Below are 21,330 nucleotides of genomic sequence, written 5' to 3' on the forward strand. Positions count from 1 at the left end.
TTAGGCATAGTCTTAAAACAAGACAAGTGAATTGAGCCTTGAATAAATTACTATTTTCTTCCTATATACTTCCGAAATTAACAAAAATCGATCTTTCCGTAATCTGATAATAATGTGAACTTAGATGACATGATTTGAAATTACCATACAAAATGCGCGACAAACCATTTCATCGTAAGGATTGGATTTTGATTGCCAATTTTTTTTTTCAACTTCATCGTTAATAGAATTAAAGGGATATAAATCAGCAAAAATTGGGCTGTCTATTATTAAGTGATGTACAGTTGTACAAATGCCAACTTTGTTTTAAATACATAGAAGATAGAAGATAGATACAACTATTAAGAACAACTCAAAGCATAGAATATAAATAAAGCGTTTCGAAATAGTAAATGTGTAGCTTATAAAAATACTAAAGCATTTTTATCGTTCTAACTTCATATGGCCTTATATGTTTTTTTCCAATGCTTTGGTCAAGTAAAGAAGGTAAATAATACATTATCAATGATATTGAAATTATACATACAAAGTTGATATCAATAATTAAGGCAAACGTTCTGACAGTCATTAGTACGTAAAACTGGAGTCCTCTAAGAAGAGTAACGCCATATGCCACGTTTGACAGGTCTCGTGCTCGTTTGGAACGTGCATTTGTATGGAACTGACGGACGATTCTGTTCCAATTCTGACACTTGACGACACTGTTATTATAGTCACTGTACGTAAAACCTGAGCAAACAACATTTTCCGTCCAATCTAATACCTTCAATTCTTCATCAACTAAATCGTCCTGTTCGAGGTAGTTATAAAAATGGCTCGTCTCATAACTCGCGTTAACAGCCAAAACATTTTGTTTCCTATTTCTCTTCTACCTACATAAATAGCTATACATAGACAAATAACTGAACAAGTAACAATAACTGAATAACAATACAAGAATAAATTTTGGCTGTTGTTGCGTCCTTTTCAAATATTGGTCTTGTAATCATATCAATGAGGATGTTAAATACGATGTCAGCGAGGAAGGCTAAAATGTAAAAAAGAGAAAACGGTTTAGTACTTGTTCATTAGGGTGGCTCAAATTAGTATGGAAAAACTTTGTTCAATTTTTTTGATGGGCCGCCCTCTTTTTCGGTTCTGTTTGATGCCCTGATGCTCTGGACAAAATTTCAGCCAAATCGGTCAATGTTTGGGCGGTGCTAAACTCGTTGGAAGTTTATATGTAAAAATGTATGCAGAAACATCCAAAAACAGTAAATTGCAGCTGGACTACACAACTTACGATGAAGAACTATGATACTCATTCAGATCTTGGAGTTATTAATACAGAATGTTATGCAGAAAACCGCGAGAAGATTCGAGTTTGCCCGGCTGAGTTATTAGCATTTCTCTGCAGTGGGGTTTGAGCAAATTTCGTTTCTTTTACCTTTGAAAAGAAATAAATTCACCCCTACAACACTCCAGTAAAATGGTCATATCTTTGCGTAATAAACTCTAATCTTCTCGCGGTTTTCAGCATAACATTCTATACTTTATTTTACAAGAACTGAATGAGTATCGTGGTTCTTGATCGTAAATTATACCGTCCAACTGCAAATCACTGTTTTTGGATGTTTCTGCATACATTTTTCCATATAAACTTCCAACGAGTTTAGCACTGCCCAAACGTTGACCGATTTGGCTGAAATTTTGTCCAGAGCATCAGGGCATCAAATAGAACCGAATAAGAGGGCGGCCCATCAAAAAATTTGAAAAAGTGTTTTTTGAGCCACCCTATTGTTCATATTTAGTCTACATGTCACTTTTGATTAACATTTCCAAGTTCAATAAGATTTATCCGGCTCTTTATACATAATCGAATGGCTCGGTAAAATTTCCGAATCGTTCACAAATTACGTAACGCTATAGGAGAAGGGAACTTAATTTTCAAATAGCTGTTTCTCAGGCGTCTTTAGACCGATTTTCATAATTATTTTACGTTTCTCATCTGGTTTCACCATACTGGTGAGTTATATGTTTGGGGATGATTACTTTTTCCCTAGAGAGGCGTAAGACAAATTTGAGTAAGGGTGTTTTTTTTCTTCAAAATACAGTAAATATTGATTTACATAACACACTTCAGTATCGCATCATTTACAGGATCACGGGTCATGGGTTTCCATTGGCATGAGTTGTCATAGATTTCTTAGTCAAAATTTACATATCATTTTTCCTCAGAATAGAACACACTTGGAAGTCGTTAGGGATGTTTAGAAGAAACATATTGTTCACCCATAGTATTGTCAATGCTTAGGCACTCCTTACAAAGCAAGACCATGCTGAGGGTGGCTGGGTTCGATTCCCGGTGCCGGTCTAAGCAATTTTCGGATTGGAATTTGTCTCGACTTCCCTGGGCATAAAAGTATCATCGTGTTAGCCTCATGATATACGAATGCAAAAATGGTAACTTGGCTTAGAAACCTCGCAGTTAATAATTGTGGAAGTGCTTAATGAACACTAAACTGCTAGGCGTCCCAGTGTGGGGATGTAATGCCAATAAGAATAAGAAGAAGAATTGTCAATGCTAAACTAGGGTATTAAGACTTTTTTCTGAACCTGTAAATGATGCTCACACTGAAGTATGTCATGTCAAACGAAATTAACTGTATTTTGAAAAAAATAAAAAGCATTTTTACTCGCGCCCCTCTAGGGTAAAAGTGAGCATCCATAGAAACATCAACAGGAAGGTCAAAAGACGCCAGTGATACAACGATTTGAAAATTTAGTTCCCATGATTTTCTGATCATGTCCCCCGAAATTCAAAACTAAATATACTCGCGTTTTCAAGGGCACGTCCACCCTCTATCCACCCGCGATTGCATTTAGTCTTGGATTCCGTGAGGGTTCCTCCTTAAGATACATAATTTGATTATGATCCCTGTCTTACCTTAACATTTTATTTCCACTGATTGCCCTTTCCGTCCTCCTATTTAAAAATCTTTCCACCATCCCGATTAATTGTATCATTGTCCACAATTCCTCATGTAAGGGCGGCGCGGATTCCATCCTGTAAAATTTTATTGCCACACAGCGTGCCAGTTCCTCCGCCTTGTCGCGTGTAAAGCGGGTAAAGTATATCCGTAATTCCCTGTGGGAAGAAATTAAGATTTATTATCAACTATAATAGACTGCCACTACAAGCATGAATCATATCCCATATTAATATGAATTTTATATTATTGTGGCACAGTTATGCTTGCAGCCTCACTTGCAGCGGAGGTAGAATGTAGAATACCAACACAAAATCTCCCGTTGATAACTATCGTCATCTTGGCCTGATGTACTTACCTCCGACTTTTAGTGCGATTGATTGAGGACCCTCTGTGATAACTCCGCTTCTGATGTTCCTTCTTCCACCAACTTCAGGGACGATGCATCCCATCCTCTTCGCTGATGGTCAATAAACACTCTTTGGCCATAAAATTGGCCAACAGCCAGCGTTTTCCGGGGTGTTGCTTGAGCTGCTTCTATAGAACGTATACGTTACACTTTTTTTTCTGCTGTCACTCCAAAATGAACTCAGGAATAAACGTCATGTTTCATAAGAACACCGTATGAAAAATTTACACAAGAATGAGTTATAAATTTCATAAGGTAATGTTATGAATGTTTTGAAGTTTGTTATGTTTTCAATAAGGGACTTATGAAACAGAAATAAAATGAACTTTTGATGTTTCATAAGGCAAAGTTTATGAAAATCAAAATTTTTTTTCCGGCAGTGTAGGTCCATGAAATTTTGTAGGAACATTCCTTGATAAATTTCAAAGAGATTGTCAGTTGGGATAAGTGGAATTCGTTCCCAATTCCGAGTTATAGACATTTTAGTATGAAAATAGCGCTCTACCGCGAGAGAGCTTCCCTCAGACCTTAAAATGCTCGCGACCGATAATGATGCTCTTATGAAGTGCAAAAAGCGCAATAAAATTACTGCAACATTGTTTTCAGTGTATATGCGTCTCGGGAAAATCGCTTTCCAATTTGATGGTGTAATATCCATTTCGGTTTACGCGTCCGGTACCGATGCGTATACGGTGTAAATGCAAAATTAAACAGCGCTGTGTTTACACCACATGAAATTAAACAAAAAAAAAGTTGCGTTCCATTAGGTAAATTTTCAGCACGTATTCTCTTATGTATTTTTTACTAAACTAAATTAAAATTAAGATCTTGCGTTCGTAAAAAAAGAAATTGTCTTTTTCCATCATTTAGTTTCATTAACTTGATTGATAAATTCAATTCTACAGGTATTGGAGTTTCTGAAAGAATTTCATAACATGAGTAACATTATTTTTTTCCGAACAGACAATGTCGGATAAAGACTTTCTACAAGAAATCAGAGAAGAAATCAAGTGCAGTACATCGAAAATGTTACAACAGAATGAACCTTTACCGCACATGAAACCCTTGAAGGATGACCAGTGGCTGGATGCTGACTCACCGAACGCTAACGATCCAACGGAAGTAGATCCGGGTTTTGAATTTGTCGATCTGGTTCCATCGGATGCGAAGGTTTCCGTTGACAAGGGAAAAGATGGAAAGAAGAATAATAAGAAGCAGCAAAAAGCGGAAGCAGCTAGCGGAAAGCCTTTCGACAAGTCGATTAATCCTAACGGACAGAACACACCTCTGAGTTCGGAAGCCCTCAAAAAAGAAATTTCAAGTCAAATTGAAAAAGTGAAGGAAAAGTTGAAGGTTAAGAAAAAGGTATGCTGCGCTATTGATGGAATTAAAGATGACTCCAAAGCTGATGAAGATACAGCAGATAATGATGACGATGAGAGCATTCAATCAGCTCAAAAAGACACAAAAACAAGTTCCAAAGCAAAGAAAGATGCTAAACAGGATGCGATGGAACAGAAGCATTATGATGAGAAGGCTGCTGCCATGAAGGACAGAATTAAGGAGATACAGAGCAAAATTAATGCATTGCACTTGGCTGCTGATAATTCTGGTAAGAATGTCAAGCCGCCGTCAGTTAAGAATAAGAAAGAAAATAAGACGGATGTCGGGTCCTCCTTGAAAAAAGCAGACAGCTCATCTACACTTTCGAGTGTTTCTAAAGCGACTGAACAAAGTGGTAAGTCTGCCCATAGCATGCGAATGCCACCCACAGGTGCTGGGTCATCTCGGAATCAACCGCTGCCCGCACATCTTATAAAACCGGACAACTTGCTTCTGCTGACGTTGATCACGCTCGATCCCAAGCAGCGGGATGATTATATCATAAAAGTAGCCAAGGAGCGTGCTTTGCTAGTGCCGGCGAAGAAATCGTCCAAGAAAACCGGAGCGGTTCAAGTGAGCCCCAAGTTGAATGGTTTGGCCACTGAGTTAAAACGGGCAGCGTTGGTACACTGTTACGGTCCGCAAATGAGTATGGTCAATATTGGCGACATCAGCCGGCCGTTTCTAACGGTACAGAGTGTAGAGAAGGTGCAGGAAGTTAAAAAGGTATGTTTGAAATGCGTATCAAAAGCTGACCATAATAGGCACACTTTTTAGATGATTGCTATTCAATTTAGTTCAACTATTTCGATGAAAATTCTGTGAGTTGTTTGATTTTTTTTTCTTTCTGTCCTTTAATTAATGGAACTTTTTACAAATACGAATTATTGGAATATCACTGGTTCGATATTCCACTGCAAATTTGTCTCACAACCTAAATAAAGATAAAATGATGACAAAAAATTAATTAATAATCATATTTCACAGGTGTGGGAACTGCGCACATTCGAGGAAGAAGTAACATATTTGTTGAATAACGGCAAAACTACCGAGAAGAAAGATTACAAGAAGGAACTTACTCTGGAAAACGTCTCCCAGGCTGAGAAAAATAGTTTCCTCACGGAGCAGAATATTGCCGCCCTAGCCGAGCTGGTGGAGCGCCTAGTCAAAGATGGCATTGGCTACATTGTGGAGGGTGTAATTCGAATCAACCAGAACAACAACTTCCAGGCTTTCGTTGACGATAACACTCGGGATGCGAATGTGTTCATAAATTCGGTAATGTTGCGAAAATGTGCAATGGATGGAGATTACGTCAAGGTATTTGTGAAGCATGGAGATTTAGAAAAAGCAAATAAATCTCCACCCAGTGGTTCGGATGATAAAAACGAGTCGACGGATGATGGAGCAGAACGTCAGCAAAACAACAAAGGATTCGTGATTGAAATCTTGGAGAAGCGGCACAGTCGAATGTGCGTGGGAATGTTCCTACCATTGAAGGAAAAATTAGCACAATCGCCATACTTGAAATTTTCTCCACGCGATTCTCGTATTCCGACCATGAGAGTCTACAGGCAAAATTGGCCCGAGGCCGTTTTCAAGAATGATTTTAATGAAATAGAGTCGGTTATCTACCAAGCGGAAATCATCGAATGGTATAACGATATTCCAAACGCGAATATTTTGAAGTCTATTGGTAAAAGTGGAGAATTAGAAGTAGAAAGCCAGGCAATTCTGGTAGAGTACGATCTGGACGTTTCCCCATACTCGGAAGAAATTTTGAATAGCTTGCCTGGATCGGAGTTCCAGATACCAGCCGAGGAGCTTGCTAAACGAGAGGATCTTAGAGACGAATGCGTGTTCACTATCGATCCCCTAACTGCGAGGGATTTAGACGATGCACTAAGTTGCAAGTTACTGAAGAATGGCAATTACGAAATTGGCGTACATATTTCTGACGTGTCCTACTTCCTAAGGGAAGCTTCCGAGCTGGACGAATTGGTTAAACTACGAGCCACTTCGATCTACATGGTAGATGGTGTTTACCACATGCTACCCAAACCTTTGTGCTTTCTTTGCTCATTGCTACCAGGCGAAGATAAGCTAGCGTTCTCCGTTTTCTGGGAAATAACTCCAAACGCGAAGGTGCTCAAAACGCGATTTGCCAAAACCGTTATCAATTCCTGTACCCAGCTGGCATACGAACATGCTCAAATAATGCTGGACAAACCAAATGAAGATCTAAATCCAGAAGATTTTCCACAAATACTGCACGACTACTCCCCAAACTACCTCAGTCGTATAGTTAATCAGCTGCAAACAATAGCCGTGCAGTTTAGAGCACGTCGCATGGAGAACGGAAACTTGAAGATCAATCAACCGAAGCTATCTTTTTCGTTGGATGCCAAATCTGGCAAACCCACCGACTACGCAATTTATGAGCTGCGCACCGCCAATCAAATGATTGAGGACTTCATGCTACTCGCAAACTCGTCGGTAGCGGAGTTCACATATTCCAAATTCGACACCACGTCAATCCTGCGGAGCCACTTCGCACCACAGGACTACCAATTGAAGCACCTGGCGACGCAGCTTGCCAAACACGGCCATAGTCTGCGGATCGATTCGTCCAAAGCAATTGCCGAATCCATCGAGTCCATAGTCGAAGCCGCTCCCGATCCGCTTGCAGCCCGTTCCGTGCTGAACATCATGATCGCCAAACCCATGACTCGGGCACGCTATTTCTGCTCGGCATTTGCCTCAGCTCCCGAAGAATTCCACCATTATGCTCTGGCCATTCCAATGTACACGCACTTCACCAGTCCCATCCGACGGTACGCCGACTGTATGGTGCACCGCGTACTCGCAGCCGCACTAGAAGTCGATGAACCACCCACCCGAACGCCAGACGACCTCAGCAAACTGACCGGCATCTGCAACGTCAAAAAGTACAACGCTAAACTTGCCGGCGAGGCTAGTTCGCTGCTCTATTTCAAACATTATCTGAAACAAAACCATTCCCTGGATGCCGAGGCGGCCGTAATGGACATTGGTAGTCAGCAAATTGAACTGGTGCTAATCGTGACAGGACAAGTCATTAAAACAGGCTACAAGGTAATTTCATTTATTTTTTATAAAAGGAATATGGTAAGACAATGATAGGAATGGAACTAAAGGGCAAGACCAAAAAAACATCCATTTTGAAGGTGGCTGGGTTCGAATTCGTGACTTTTAACAGATACATATTTCGACCTTATTTTTTTGTTCGGGTGTCCAAATTTCTTTTGGTTGCATAGCCACTACTTCTACATTGCAAAACAACTGCATCGTTTGTTTGAGAAACTGCATATATGACATTTTTTGTCAAAATGAGAATTTCATATATTCTGAATCATCGTCCAAAAATACGTATTCTGGAAAAAAATACGAAAAAAAAATTTTGTTCGAAAATGTATGACGAATTTTTCGTTTGTTTGAGAAACACATTTGTACACGCACTTTGAAGGGCTATTATGAAGTACTGCTTGCAGTTTTCAAACTGGAAGAACGTCAGGATGTTGAGTTTTGCCACAAACTATTGATCTGTATCGAAGAAATCAAAAGATTCGGTGCCAATTCATTCAAAAATAGTTTTTTATTGTTTTCTCGGAATTGTGAAAAATGGATATATGCAGTTTCTCAAAATGATTCAACTACAAAACAGATGTTCCACAATTCCTGCTCCCGTTTTCGTTCCAGTTGCCTCTCTTATGTCATAACGTTATAGTCACCCCTATTCTGCGTCTCGTATGAGGTGAGGCGTCACGTCGCCAACCACGCAGTCTACAAGTCCGCAAGTCGTCTTCCACCACCCTACTGTCATCGCCTGTCTTCCACCCCTTCCACCTGATCGATCCACCTTGCCCGCTGCGCACCTCGCCTTCTTGTGCCCGTCGGATCGTTGTCGAGAACCATTTTCATCGGGTTACTGTCCGACATTCTGGCTACGTGCCTGGCCCACCGCAGTCGTTCGATTTTCGCGGTGTGAACGATGGATGGTTCTCCCAGCAGCTCATGCAACTCGTGGTTCATTCGCCTCCTCCACGTACCGTCCGCCATCTGCACCCCACCATAGATGGTACGCAGCACTTTCCTTTCGAAAACTCCAAGTGCGCGTTGGTCCTCCACGAGCATCGTCCAGGTCTCGTGTCCGTAGGGGGCTGGTTGGCTTCCATCGTCCGCTGAACTGGCGTAGTCATCTCCTCCGCTGCCTTGACTTTCACTGCCTGCACTCTCAGCGCCATTCAAATGTTCCTCGTAGTGCTGCTTCCACCTTTCGATCACCACACGTTCGTCCGTCAAGATGCTCCCATCCTTATCCAGGCACATTTCGGCTCGCGGCACGAAGCCTTTGCGGGATGCGTTGAGCTTCTGGTAGAACTTGCGTGTTTCTTGAGAACGGCACAGCTGTTCCATCTCCTCGCACTCCGCTTCTTCCAGGCGGCGTTTCTTCTCCTGAAAAATGCGAGTCTGCTGTCTCCGCTTCCGTCTATAACGTTCCACGTTCTGCCGGGTACCTTGCTGCAGCGCGACCGCCCGCGCTGCGTCCTTCTCCTCCAGAATCTGTCTGCACTCTTCGTCGAACCAATCGTTCCGTCGACTTCGACCCATATACCCGACGTTGTTCTCCGCTGCGTCGTTAATGGCTGCTTTGACTGTACTCCAGCAGTCTTCAAGAGGGGCCCCATCGAGCTCACCCTCTTCCGGCAGCGCTGCCTCGAGCTGCTGCGCGTATGCAGTGGCGACATCAGGTTGCTTCAGTCGCTCTAGGTCGTACCGCGGCGGTCGTCGGTACCGAACATTGTTGATGACGGATAGTTTTGGGCGCAGTTTAACCATCACCAGATAGTGGTCAGAGTCGATGTTAGCGCCACGATATGTCCTGACGTCGATAATGTCGGAGAAGTGCCGTCCATCAATCAGAACGTGGTCGATTTGTGATTCTGTCTGCAGTGGTGATCTCCAGGTGTACCGATACGGGAGGCTGTGTTGGAAGTAGGTGCTGCGAATGGCCATATTCTTGGAGGCGGCGAAATCAATTAGTCGTAGGCCGTTTTCGTTCGTCAGCCGGTGAGCGCTGAACTTTCCGATAGTCGGTCTAAACTCCTCCTCTTGGCCAACCTGAGCATTCAAATCTCCTATGATGATTTTGACGTCGTGGCCTGCTGTCGTACTCACGTTCCAATTGTGCGTAGAATGCGTCCTTATCATCATCAGTGCTTCCGGAGTGTGGGCTATGGACGTTGATTATGCTGAAGTTGAAGAACCGGCCTTTGATCCTCAACCTGCACATTCTTCCATTGATCGGCCACCACCCGATCACGCGCCTTTGCATATCGCCCATCACTATGAAAGCTGTTCCCAGCTCGTGTGTGTTGCCGCAGCTCTGGTAGATGGTATGATTACCTCTAAACGTTCGCACCATTGATCCCTTCCAACAAACCTCCTGCAGCGCTACGATGCCGAATCCACGGTCCTTGAGCACATCGGCGAGTATGCGTGTGCTCCCGATGAAGTTGAGAGATTTGCAGTTCCACGAACCGAGTTTCCAATCGCTAGTCCCTTTTCGTCGCAGTGGTCTTCGCCCATGGTTCCGGTCCGTACTCTCTTGTTGATTGTTCGTTGCGTAAGTTTTTTTTGCTGGCTTGCAGGGCCTGACACCAAACCCCCTAAATTTCCGAAGGACCATTCCTCCTTATTTCCGGTGGACCATGGTGCACAGTTTCACTTAGAGTCCCTGGACGCTGGCACTCGGACGATGATCAGCCGCCCCTAACATGGAGAACAGACGCTGTTGTGAGCCGATCCTGACATGGAGAACAGGCTCAATAAGATTTGCACCTCCGGAGAGGAGCAATCCCCCCCCTTCCCTGTCAGCATACGACCATAGTTCCCACCGGGGTTGGTTACCCGATCTTCCCTAAGGTTGCTCGTATTCCGGCCAGCACCACGGGGAGGTAGGGATAGGAGTTGCTGGGTAAGAGGCTAAGGACCGCGAGATGGGGTCTATTTTATTCCTTCAGGTACGCGAACTGCCAATGGTACGCTTTACCCAGCATTTGCCGTGTCTACCGTCTTGTAGTTGTCCAATGTTAAGCCGCAGCGTCTGACTTCGACGCGTGTTGTACACCGTCGAGAGTTTTGAGCGCAGGCATACTGCAACGAGGTAGTGGTCGGATTCAGTATTCGCACTGCGGTAAGTGCGGACGTTCGTGATGTCGGAGAAGAATTTACCGTCGATTAGAACGTGGTCGATTTGGTTTTCTTGGTTAGGTGATCTCCATGTGGCCTTGTGGATATTTTTGCGGGGAAAGAAGGTGCTTCGGACTACCAAAGAACTTCGTCTGTCTTTTCTATTAAATATGCATCCCAAGTAAAACACTCAGATCGTGATCATCTCAATCAGCCTCCGTTGAATTGTAATATTAATCAAATTAAATAAAGAATAAAAAAAAATCAATAATGCAGTTCAATCGGATGTTTGGCATTGTGTTTTGGTGTTATGTAAGAAAATAAGTTCAAAAGTAGCATTTACCAATGCTTCGAATCGATATACAATTATCGAACGATTCTTACTCTCTAGCGAGTTTTTATCAATTGATAATTTGGATATGTGAAGGCTAGAGAGTGTTGTTCATCCTCGATTATTTGAAAATTTTATTTTTATCTTCCTTTTCAAATGTTGGTCCAAAAATTATATACATCACCAGTTTTCGTAATGCTCACTCAATCTCAGGAGCATAGGATAAACAACGAAAGCAGATTCAGCCTGTGGCGGCGCATAATGGGTTTACATTGTGCTCAGTTTTTGTTATGCTCTTCTAGTCCGGTTTAGTATAAGCGGTATACGGTAGCAAATCGAGCCACTCGCGGGTTACTAGGGTATGAAATGCACACCACTCGGAAAAAATTAGGGGCGTACACCTGTAACGGTTGATGAAAGAATTTATGGAGGCAAACCAAACTTGTTCTTCGTTCATTATGCCCCTTACATTTGTAAAATGCGACATATACATATATATATATTTTTTTTTGTGGTGGTTACAATGGCAGCTGTCCCTTGCTATTAATCTACACTGTACCCCGGCCCATATTATAGCTTCTATGAGCCTCCCGTTTTTCATCATCACACATTCGTTCCTAAGCGATGTTGCTCATGTGGTCACTGTTGTGGGCCGTGTTGATGAAAACAAGGATTTGTCAACATCAACATCAACATCACTCTTTTCTTTTTTACCTTTAAAAAAATATATGTTTTTCTGGCACTACGAATCACGTCAGTCACTTCACTTAGCATAAGTAATGAAATCACTCATCCTATTCAACTACTATCATAACGTAAATCTTGGCACAGTCATTGTGATCACCAAAAATATTGCGGTCACTATTGTGCTTCCAGTTGAAAACCGAAGTGAGCTCTCGCGACGATTGAGTTTTTCCTTATTTCCTGATGTCGCAACTACATCGCGACTAGTGCGCATCTATGCCACCGCCGTGCGCCATGATGCGCACTAGTCGCGACGTAGTTGCGACAAAAGGAAACGGGAGAAAACTCGATTGTCGCGAGAGCTCACTTCGGTTTTAAACTGGAAGTACAATATCACCGTATCGTTCTTTCTTCACTTTCACAACTCCTTCACTATCATAACTCTCTTAAGCAGGGAAACCATCCCCAGAAACGAGTCACCGAAAAATCACCAAACGGTCAAAACCAAATTACTAAGGGTCTGTCTCATTTGGATAATTAAACTGAAATTAAACTTAAAAGTGACATTTCAATAATTATCGAATAACCCTGCTCACAGAGCAAGATTACTTTTGACAGATATCGAATCATTTTGCATCGATGTCTTATTGGAATTGCTGGGTAGCACCAGCCATTCTTATGACCGGGTTATTTGCTAATTTTCGAACTGTCACTTTTAATTTTAATTCTCCAAATGAGACAGACCCTAAATCTTCGGAACCTATCTTTATTTCTTCTTTTTCTACCAATTGCAGTGTTGTCTGGTATTACAAGTTTTAATAGTCAAGTTTACTTCTAATTTTGTCAAATATTTTGTAAGATGTCATTTTGTTTTATCTTGTTTAATTCACCTATCATATTGTCTTTCTTGGTATTTTTGCGTTTTCTACGTTATTCAGTTTAAGTCGATACTCATTGTGGATTATGTTGCGTTGTTCCATCATTTTATTTGTCTAATACTAACCTCCCAGGGTCCTTTCCGCATAGACGGAAACCCTAGTTTAAAAGTTTGAAAAAGCATCGCTATAAGTTGAGCGAAGATACTGAAATTTGCCCTACCGTTTTTAATCGTCTTAAATCCTTACAAGCAAGTGTGAATAACCATCATTATATAAGTCGTGGTCAGCTATAGGATTCACTTTTCGGTGGCAAAATAAAGCTTCATCGCGCCTATTTCCTATCTGTTAATAAAATTTATCGAGAATGAAGCGATTATTAGATTGTTTGTATACCATAGTTGTCATGTGTGGTATTTTGTATTATGGGCTATGGCTCTTTAATTTGAGACATAACAAAATAAGAGAACCGCCACGCTCCTAGTTTCGAAGAAACTTCTACTCAGTGAATCCTATTAATGTCGATAAAGTTGATTACAATTTCTCTATATATACTGTTGTGATTCAAATAGTCTGGCAACACAGTCGTATGAACGAGATCGAAAATAAAAAGTTATGTTCATGTGCACGCGTGTGTTTCTCTTGACTTCATTACATTTTGGCGACGATTGAAAAAAAAAATTGATTAAATTCGTTGCAAAGGGCCATACATGTAGTGTAGCATAGATTAAATTCGATGAGTGTTAAAGAATTCGTGGTTTTTCATAAGAAAAAGCCCGAAAAATTGTGTTGAGGGGGTGAACGTAACCTCAAGCAGGCGTCGGAGCGGCAAAGAAAACAGAAGCCGGAACCAAAACTCTTCGCAAGGTGAAGCAAACTGCTGCGAAGAGGAAACAAAACAAAAGCAAGTAAAAATAGTGGTTCGCCATAGTTGCGTAAAACGAAGATGGAAAGCAGCAAACCAACCCTGCTGGCTTTCGATACGGCGGATACTTCATCTATCGGAACGCGCTGAAAGAAGTGGAAGCGATCACTCGAATTGTTCCTCGAAGTGAATTGTCTTTTGCATTTCGGTGGATCACAGATACAAGACATCTTTTACGATACACCTGGACACGATAATCCTCCTCCGGCTAACTCGGATGTGTACAAAGAAGCGATCAATTTGCTAGACGCTCATTTTGCACCTTTTTCCAATATTCCATATGATCGTTTCGTGTTTCGGCAAATAAAACAAGCAGAGGACGAATCCGTCGAAAAATTCGTTGTCCGTCTTCGAGAGCAAGGTCGATTGTGTGACTACGGAAATGCGCTCGATATGCGCGTAACAGAACAAGTATTCGACAATGCCGTGTCGGATGAACTGCGTGAACTTATTATCAAGAAGAGATTAATGAATGTGGAAGACATCGTACAAGAGGCACGAATATTGGAGACAGTGCATCGAAACAAGGAGAACATGAAGAAAAATACAGTCTTGGCGGAACATAGTGACGTAAACTTAATCAGGAAGGGAGTGAAGAAACAAAAGTGCTATCGATGCGGAAACGTTGGACATTTCGCAAACGATAAGTGTTGTCCGGCGAAGAACAAAGTGTGCGATGACTGTAAATTAGTGGGACATTTCCGAAAAATGTGTAAAACCAAGCCGGAAAACCGAAAAGTAAAAGATAGAAGAAACAAGAAAGTGTGGCAAGTTGAGAAGTCAGATGACAAGAAAGCCGCTTCGGGCTTCAGCGACTCCAGCACTGAAGATAGCGACGACGATGTACAACATATTTATTCAACTGGGAACAAGAACGACCGGATTGCATGTTACACAGGGGGCGTTAAGTTAGATTGGATCGTGGATACCGGATCTCATGTCAACGTAATAAGCCGAAGCACATATCGCCACCTGAAGGCTTCCGGGAGTAAACTCAGCGACGTCCAAAAATCGAGCAAGATACTCCGTGTCTACGGGGACGGCAAACTAAATGTTTACAAAACTTTTAAAACGGAAATTGCCACCCGGACGCAAAAAGTGTTTCACGAAGTGTACGTTGTGGACATCGGAACAGGCGCTAATTTGCTGAGCAAAACTACGTCTATGGATTTGGGGATACTGGAAATCCATGAAGAGGCATTCTGCGTTCCAGGAGAAGACGACATCAAAGTAGGAAAAGTCAAAAATCTGCAAGTGAAAATACATATCAACAAAGACGTGGTACCAGTCCAGCAGCCCTGCAGGCGTTTACCGATTCCTTTGCAGAGCGTTGTCGAAGATAAACTGAATGATTTGCTGAAACAGGACATTATAGAACTGGCACCATTGAAGATTACTTGGGCGTCGCCGCTTGTAGTGACGCCTAAGGATGGAGGAAAAAATGTACGCCTTTGTGTTGACATGCGTATGGCTAATAAAGCCATAATTCCTGAACGACACCCGTTGCCAACTTTCGACGAAATAATGCCTCATCTGAATGGCAGGTACTTCACGAAGATCGATCTGGTTAAAGCGTTCCACCAAATTGAGCTGGCTCCGGAATCTCGCGAAATTACGACTTTCGTGACACCGAACGCGTACTACCGGTACAAAAGGCTAATGTTTGGAATGAACTGCTCAGCCGAAATATTTCAACGAGAAATCGAACGAATTTTGAAAGGGTTGAAAGGCGTCAAGGTATTTATCGACGACATTCTTGTCTATGCGGAGACAAAGATAGAGCACGATGCAAGAGTTCAACTAGTTCTACAAAGACTCAGCGAACACGGACTGACAGTTAACATCAAAAAGTGTGAGTTCGGGAAGACGTCAGTGAATTTTATGGGTCACACCTTGTCGGAGCAAGGCATATTACCTATGAACGCTAAGATTAGTGCTATCCAATCCTTCAGACAACCGCATAATACCGCCGAAATGCGTAGTTTTCTAGGCCTAGTGAACTACGTGGGCAAGTTTATTCCAAATCTTTCAGAGATGTCGTACCCACTGAGGCAAATGACACTGAAAGGTACCAAGTACGAATGGACTAGTGAACGACGACGATGCTTTCGGCAAATAAAACTTGCCCTTTGTAACCCTAAACACCTCGGATACTACAGTCCATCGAACCGCACACTGCTTATCACGGATGCCAGTGACAACGGACTGGGCGCCGTCTTGCTCCAGATGATTCACAGCGATGCTCGTGTGATCAGTTATGCAAGTAAAACTTTAACCAATGTAGAACGGAAATACTCAACACTTGACAAGGAAGCTTTGGCTATCGCTTGGGCGACTGAACGCTTTCAAATGTACTTAACTGGTTTGGAATTCACGATACTAACGGATCACAAGCCCCTTGTTGATATATTCAGTGACACATCATCTCCAAATAAGAGGCAAGAAAGGTGGGTGTTAAGGATGCAGTGTTTCCGGTATCGTATGATACATGTTCCAGGAAAAATCAATATTGCGGATCCATTGTCAAGGCTGCCTGAGGAACTGAAATGTGATACGTTTGACAAAGGTGCTGAGGCAGCTCTTTACGCTGTGGCAGAGGTCAGCAGGCCGACAGCGGTAACGATGAATGAGATCATAAATTGCTCACAAGTGGATGTGGAAATACAAAACGTTCGGAGAGCTCTTCAAGACGACAAATGGGAAGGTGTTTTGAAACGGTACGCAGCATTCAAAGGCGAGTTATGCTTCGCAAATGACGTTCTGCTACGAGGATCCAGAGTTGTTATTCCTGAACGGTTTTGCAGCTGGCCCACATCGGCCATCCAGGTCGAGAGAAGATGAAGCGAAGAACAAGGATTGCAGTGTGGTGGCCTGGAATAGATACTGACGTGGAACGTACCTGTCGTGAGTGTTTTGAATGCCAACTGGTTGCACCACTCGAGAAGCCAGAGCCTCTACGCATCCGAGAACTACCAGCGGCTCCTTGGGTTCACCTGGCCGGCGATTTTCTGGGACCCCTACCGGATAATTCCTACGTCTTTGTGCTAATAGATCTTTACAGCCGATACGTTCTAGCAGAACCTATGACTCGAACAACCTCGCGTGATGTGATCCGCTTTTTAAAGGATACTTTCACTAGGATGGGACTTCCACTAATATTGACTTTTGATAATGCTAGAAACTTCTCAAGCGAAGAGATGAAAGATTACTGCATCGACTACGGTATAAAGCTGACTCACACCACCCCGTACTATCCTAGTGCCAATGGTGAAGTCGAACGCCAAAACCGGTCGATCTTGAAGGTACTGAAAATAAGCAAGCAAAAGAACACGGACTGGAAAATGGCACTTCAGGAATATTTATACATGTACACGGTGACACCACATTCTGTGACGGGGGTGCCACCTGCACAATTAATGTTTGGACGGAGATTTCGGGACCTGATTCCCCATTTTCAAACGGATGCCATCGACGACCAAGAGATGCGAGACCGAGATCGAACATTGAAGTACCAATCTAAAATAAACAGAGACGAAAAAGTTCAAGCAAAGGAGTCATTGGTATCGATTGGAGACGAGGTGCTAATGAAGAACATGTTGCCGCAAAATAAACTCTCCACGAAGTTTTTGCCTATGCCAGTGAAGGTTATCAATCGACACGGAAACAGCTTAACACTGGAAACATCGGACGGACAAATCTACAAACGCAACACATCACATGTGAAACCTTTGATACGCCAACAGTCTATCGTTGAGGAGGATTCATCAGCTGTTGCGACGTCATCGACGCCCATGGATCGAAAGGGCGGACAATCCGTGGAAAATCCTGAGCCTACCAGACCGAATCGCTTGAAAATGCGACCCAAGCGCTATGATGACTACAACCTTGATTGAAGAGTGATAGAAATAAAAGTTCTTCAAAATATGATAAGAGAGATATGTTGTGATTCAAATAGTCTGGCAACACAGTCGTATGAACGAGATCGAAAATAAAAAGTTATGTTCATGTGCACGCGTGTGTTTCTCTTGACTTCATTACATATAGAGTAGAGTGGGGCAAGAGTACGCACTTAGTTTTCAATCGATCATGTGGCCCCTATGGAGCAAGCTTCTGCATATCAAATCAGTGTCGATGATTCATATACTCTTCCTTTATGTTACCCAGTGGAAACAATATTGAAATTATTGAGATTCGTTTTAGTAGAACCCTTATTGCAAGACAAGTGAAAAACGCACTCTTACCCCACCGGTGGGTTAAAAGTGCGCATCGGGTGGGGTAAGAGTACGCATTTATCCAATCATGTGCTTTAAGTATATATTGACACAAATAAGAGTTAATAACAGTTAATTGATGTTTAATGAGCATATATTAGGGAATGTTTAAAGATTACGTAACTCTTAAAGGGGGAGGGGGTCCTAAAAATGTACACTTTCATACGAAAAACCATTGTTTTTTTATATATACATAAAACTACAGAGGTAAAAATATATATCAGGTTACGCGTGGCGTATACAAAGGCATTTTCCTTAAAGAAAGTCCACCAATCACGTAACGTAAAATTTGGCTATTTCATCACCCCTCCCCCTATCTTACACTATTTGTATGAATCCTCTAAAAATTATATGGATCCTCACACATCTCGCAACCCCTCCCAGCTAAACGTTGCGTAATTTATGAATGTTTCTTTTGATTAAATGAAATCATCATTTAAATGAAATTGTGTGTTTCGTACTATGTTTTGTTGTACAACAAGTCCTAATACAATTTCATTATTTCGCTTCAGTGCTTTGTTCGCTAAGTCCTTTCTAACACCGAATTACTTCAACTTATCCTAAACACTTGTGATAATTTCGAATTCTGTCCCTTTTTTCTTAGTTGTGGATCTTTACGCTTTGGAAGAAGTCTTATTTTGGCCGGAGATACGGATTTGACATCATAACTTGAAGATTCATATGCGTACTCTTGCCCCACCGGTTCCTGCGTACTTTTACCCCACAGTCCCAAAAATTATTCAAGTAATGGTTTTGACTTCTTGGAAAACCAACCGGATTGGTGTTCTGTACCATAAAGTACTCTATACAATAGTTTATCGAAATGGTATAATGTTCACCTGATTGAACGTATATATGGTAATGAAATACTAGTTGCGGAAATCCATTTTTTTTTAGCAAAATGATCAAAAAGTTATCTAACTCCATATCTCCCTTGTTGTTTATTCAAATCGTTTACAATTACACATGATAATAGTTGGCCAGAATACCTGTCAAACTGATGCAGTGCTGCTAGTTTATCTTTTTTTATTACTTCAAAAAATCGAAAACGTACTCTTACCCCACGCGCACTCTTGCCCCACTCTACTCTACCTATCTAGCTAGATTTAAGCGGAGCTACGACTCATCATCATCAGAGAACTCAGCAGAAAAGTATTGCAAAAAAGGAGGAGATCTCGCTTCATTATTACTGAGGACAAAGGGACACCTCACTGCATTACTATTCCATGCTCCAAGACACGATGTCCGTTGGATCACATGCACATCCGTAAAATCAATGCGTCAATGCCAAATTGTGACGTGGCATTGAACAAAAATAGTCAACATGTGATACCATCACGACAGGATATGTCTTTGGTTGCCATATCAGTGCTAATGGCGTAAGCCCACCCATCGCGGCAAGATTACATATCCCAAGGGAGGGTAAAATGCGACTTATTGTATACTAAATTGATATTTTTGGCCTTAAAGATCTTATTCATCAAATCAGAAAAATGAACAACGCATGTTCTTGAAAATACAGCCTCGATAATCTTATCTCAGCTGCGCCTCCTCTGTATATGAGCAAATCGTTACAGTGCGTCGTTAACATAATGCTTTTTAATTCCCATTTCCAGCAACTTTCCAAGTCTGTCGAGTTCAAAACGGTGGAAACCAAACCCATCCGTCACTGTATGCTGATTTCCAAGGAGAAAAAGTTTCCTCCCACATCGCTGATGCTATTCTCCAAGGTTCGGGTAACGGTCGTCGTGATGAAGGATGCTCTCGTCATTCGTAACATTTTTCCTAGCTCGATGTCCGTGCCCTCGGGACAGAATGCGACGGATGCGACTGCTGCGGTAACTTCGACACCAGCGTCCACGTCCGCTGGCTCCGACGACGTTGAGCTAAATTCTAGCAAAACAACGCAATCGAGTGGATCATAAAATGGGAAAGGAAAGTGTGCACCACTTCCACGTTACCACGCAAAAAGGTGACTGACTGATGTAAGTAAATATACGATGCTTAGTTCCTTTCCATGCTTCTACACAGAACTTATGTTTCTGCGTGCATTTTTGTTGTTTTTTTTGCTAGTTTAATTTTTACAATCTTACAATCACTTTCAATTTCATATTTTATTTGCTTAACCGATTTTTCTTGGAAACAATATGATTGTTTATACATATGAGATATCAGTTTTTCTTATTTGGTAAAATAAACTGTTCAACGTAGAATAAACAGAAGTTTGACGAAAGAAAGCCACTCGTTTTTTTCTTTCAATTAATTCTATCCGACGGACATTACTCTGATTGACTTTAGAACTACATTCAAAACAATAAAAAATTGCATACAGCGCAAATCGCAGAACTTATACATATTAGGAATCTGTCGAACCCATGCTGAAACTTTCCGAATATGCGCCTTAGGGTGGCTCAAATTAGTATGGGAAAAACTTTTTTCAATTTTTTTGATGGGCCGCCCTCTTATTTGGTTCTATTTGATGCCCTGATGCTCTGGACAAAATTTCAGCCAAATCGGTCAATGTTTGGGCAGTACTAAACTCGTTGGAAGTTTATATGGAAAAATGTATGCAGAAACATCCAAAAACAGTAAATTGCAGCTGGACTACACAACTTACGATGAAGAACTATGATACTTATTCAGATCTTGGAGAATTTAATACAGAATGTTATGCAGAAAACCGCGAGAAGATTCGAGTTTGCCCGGCTAAGTTATTAGCATTTCTCTGCAGTGGGGTTTGAGCAAATTTCGTTTCTTTTACCTTTGAAAAGAAATAAATTCACCCCTACAACACTCCAGTAAAATGCTAATATCTTTGCCTAATAAACTCTAATCTTCTCGCGGTTTTCAGCATAACATTCTGTATTTTATTTTACAAGAACTGAATGAGTATCATGGTTCTAGATCTTAAATTGTGCCGTCCAACTGCAAATCACTGTTTTTGGATGTTTCTGCATACATTTTTCCATATAAACTTCCAACGAGTTTAGCACTGCCCAAACGTTGACCGATTTGGCTAAAATTTTGTCCAGAGCATCAGGGCATCAAATAGAGCCGAATAAGAGGGCGGCCCATCAAAAAATTTGAAAAAGTGTTTTTTGAGCCACCTTAATGCGCCTTCATAAATTAGGGATTGTTCATAATGCAATGCAAATAGGAGAGGAAAATCTGTCAAAACTTTACATTTTTTATGTAGGTGTAGAAGTCTCGGACAGAAAACCTTCAAAATAAAGACATCCATTAAAATGTTTT

At 41.7% G+C, this 21,330-nt stretch overlaps 1 protein-coding gene and 1 long non-coding RNA gene across 3 annotated transcripts; one reads left to right on the plus strand and one right to left on the minus strand.

Annotated features, from left to right (window-relative positions):
- Nucleotides 1-3,533, minus strand: LOC134214350 (uncharacterized). Its single transcript, XR_009979748.1, has 3 exons — nucleotides 3,328-3,533; nucleotides 2,927-3,127; nucleotides 1-1,027 (listed from the first exon to the last, which is right to left on the minus strand). It is a non-coding gene; the product is annotated as an uncharacterized LOC134214350 (long non-coding RNA).
- A 572-nt stretch (nucleotides 3,534-4,105) lies between these two features.
- On the plus strand, nucleotides 4,106-20,430 carry LOC134218524 (DIS3-like exonuclease 2). Of its 2 annotated transcripts, XM_062697632.1 has the most exons (4): nucleotides 4,106-4,283; nucleotides 4,342-5,487; nucleotides 5,749-7,875; nucleotides 19,695-20,430. In XM_062697632.1, exons 2-4 carry the CDS (start codon nucleotides 4,345-4,347, stop codon nucleotides 20,001-20,003), a joined length of 3,579 nt encoding a protein of 1,192 aa, XP_062553616.1. In that variant the 5' UTR covers nucleotides 4,106-4,283; nucleotides 4,342-4,344; the 3' UTR covers nucleotides 20,004-20,430. The 2 variants fall into 2 exon arrangements, with proteins under 2 accessions (XP_062553616.1, XP_062553617.1); XM_062697633.1 differs by lacking the exon at nucleotides 4,106-4,283 and having other exon boundaries at nucleotides 4,324-5,487.
- The last annotated feature ends 900 nt before the right edge of the window (nucleotides 20,431-21,330 follow it).

This window comes from Armigeres subalbatus, chromosome 2, assembly GCF_024139115.2.
Source record: "Armigeres subalbatus isolate Guangzhou_Male chromosome 2, GZ_Asu_2, whole genome shotgun sequence".
Lineage (NCBI taxonomy): Eukaryota > Metazoa > Arthropoda > Insecta > Diptera > Culicidae > Armigeres > Armigeres subalbatus.

Coding starts and splice junctions, on each gene's coding strand:
- LOC134218524 (XM_062697632.1), top strand. CDS start 4,345: ATGTCGGATAAAGACTTTCTACAAGAAATCAGAGAAGAAATCAAGTGC. Junction 5,488..5,748: donor AGGTGCAGGAAGTTAAAAAG/GTATGTTTGAAA, acceptor CATATTTCACAG/GTGTGGGAACTGCGCACATT. Junction 7,876..19,694: donor TCATTAAAACAGGCTACAAG/GTAATTTCATTT, acceptor TCCCATTTCCAG/CAACTTTCCAAGTCTGTCGA.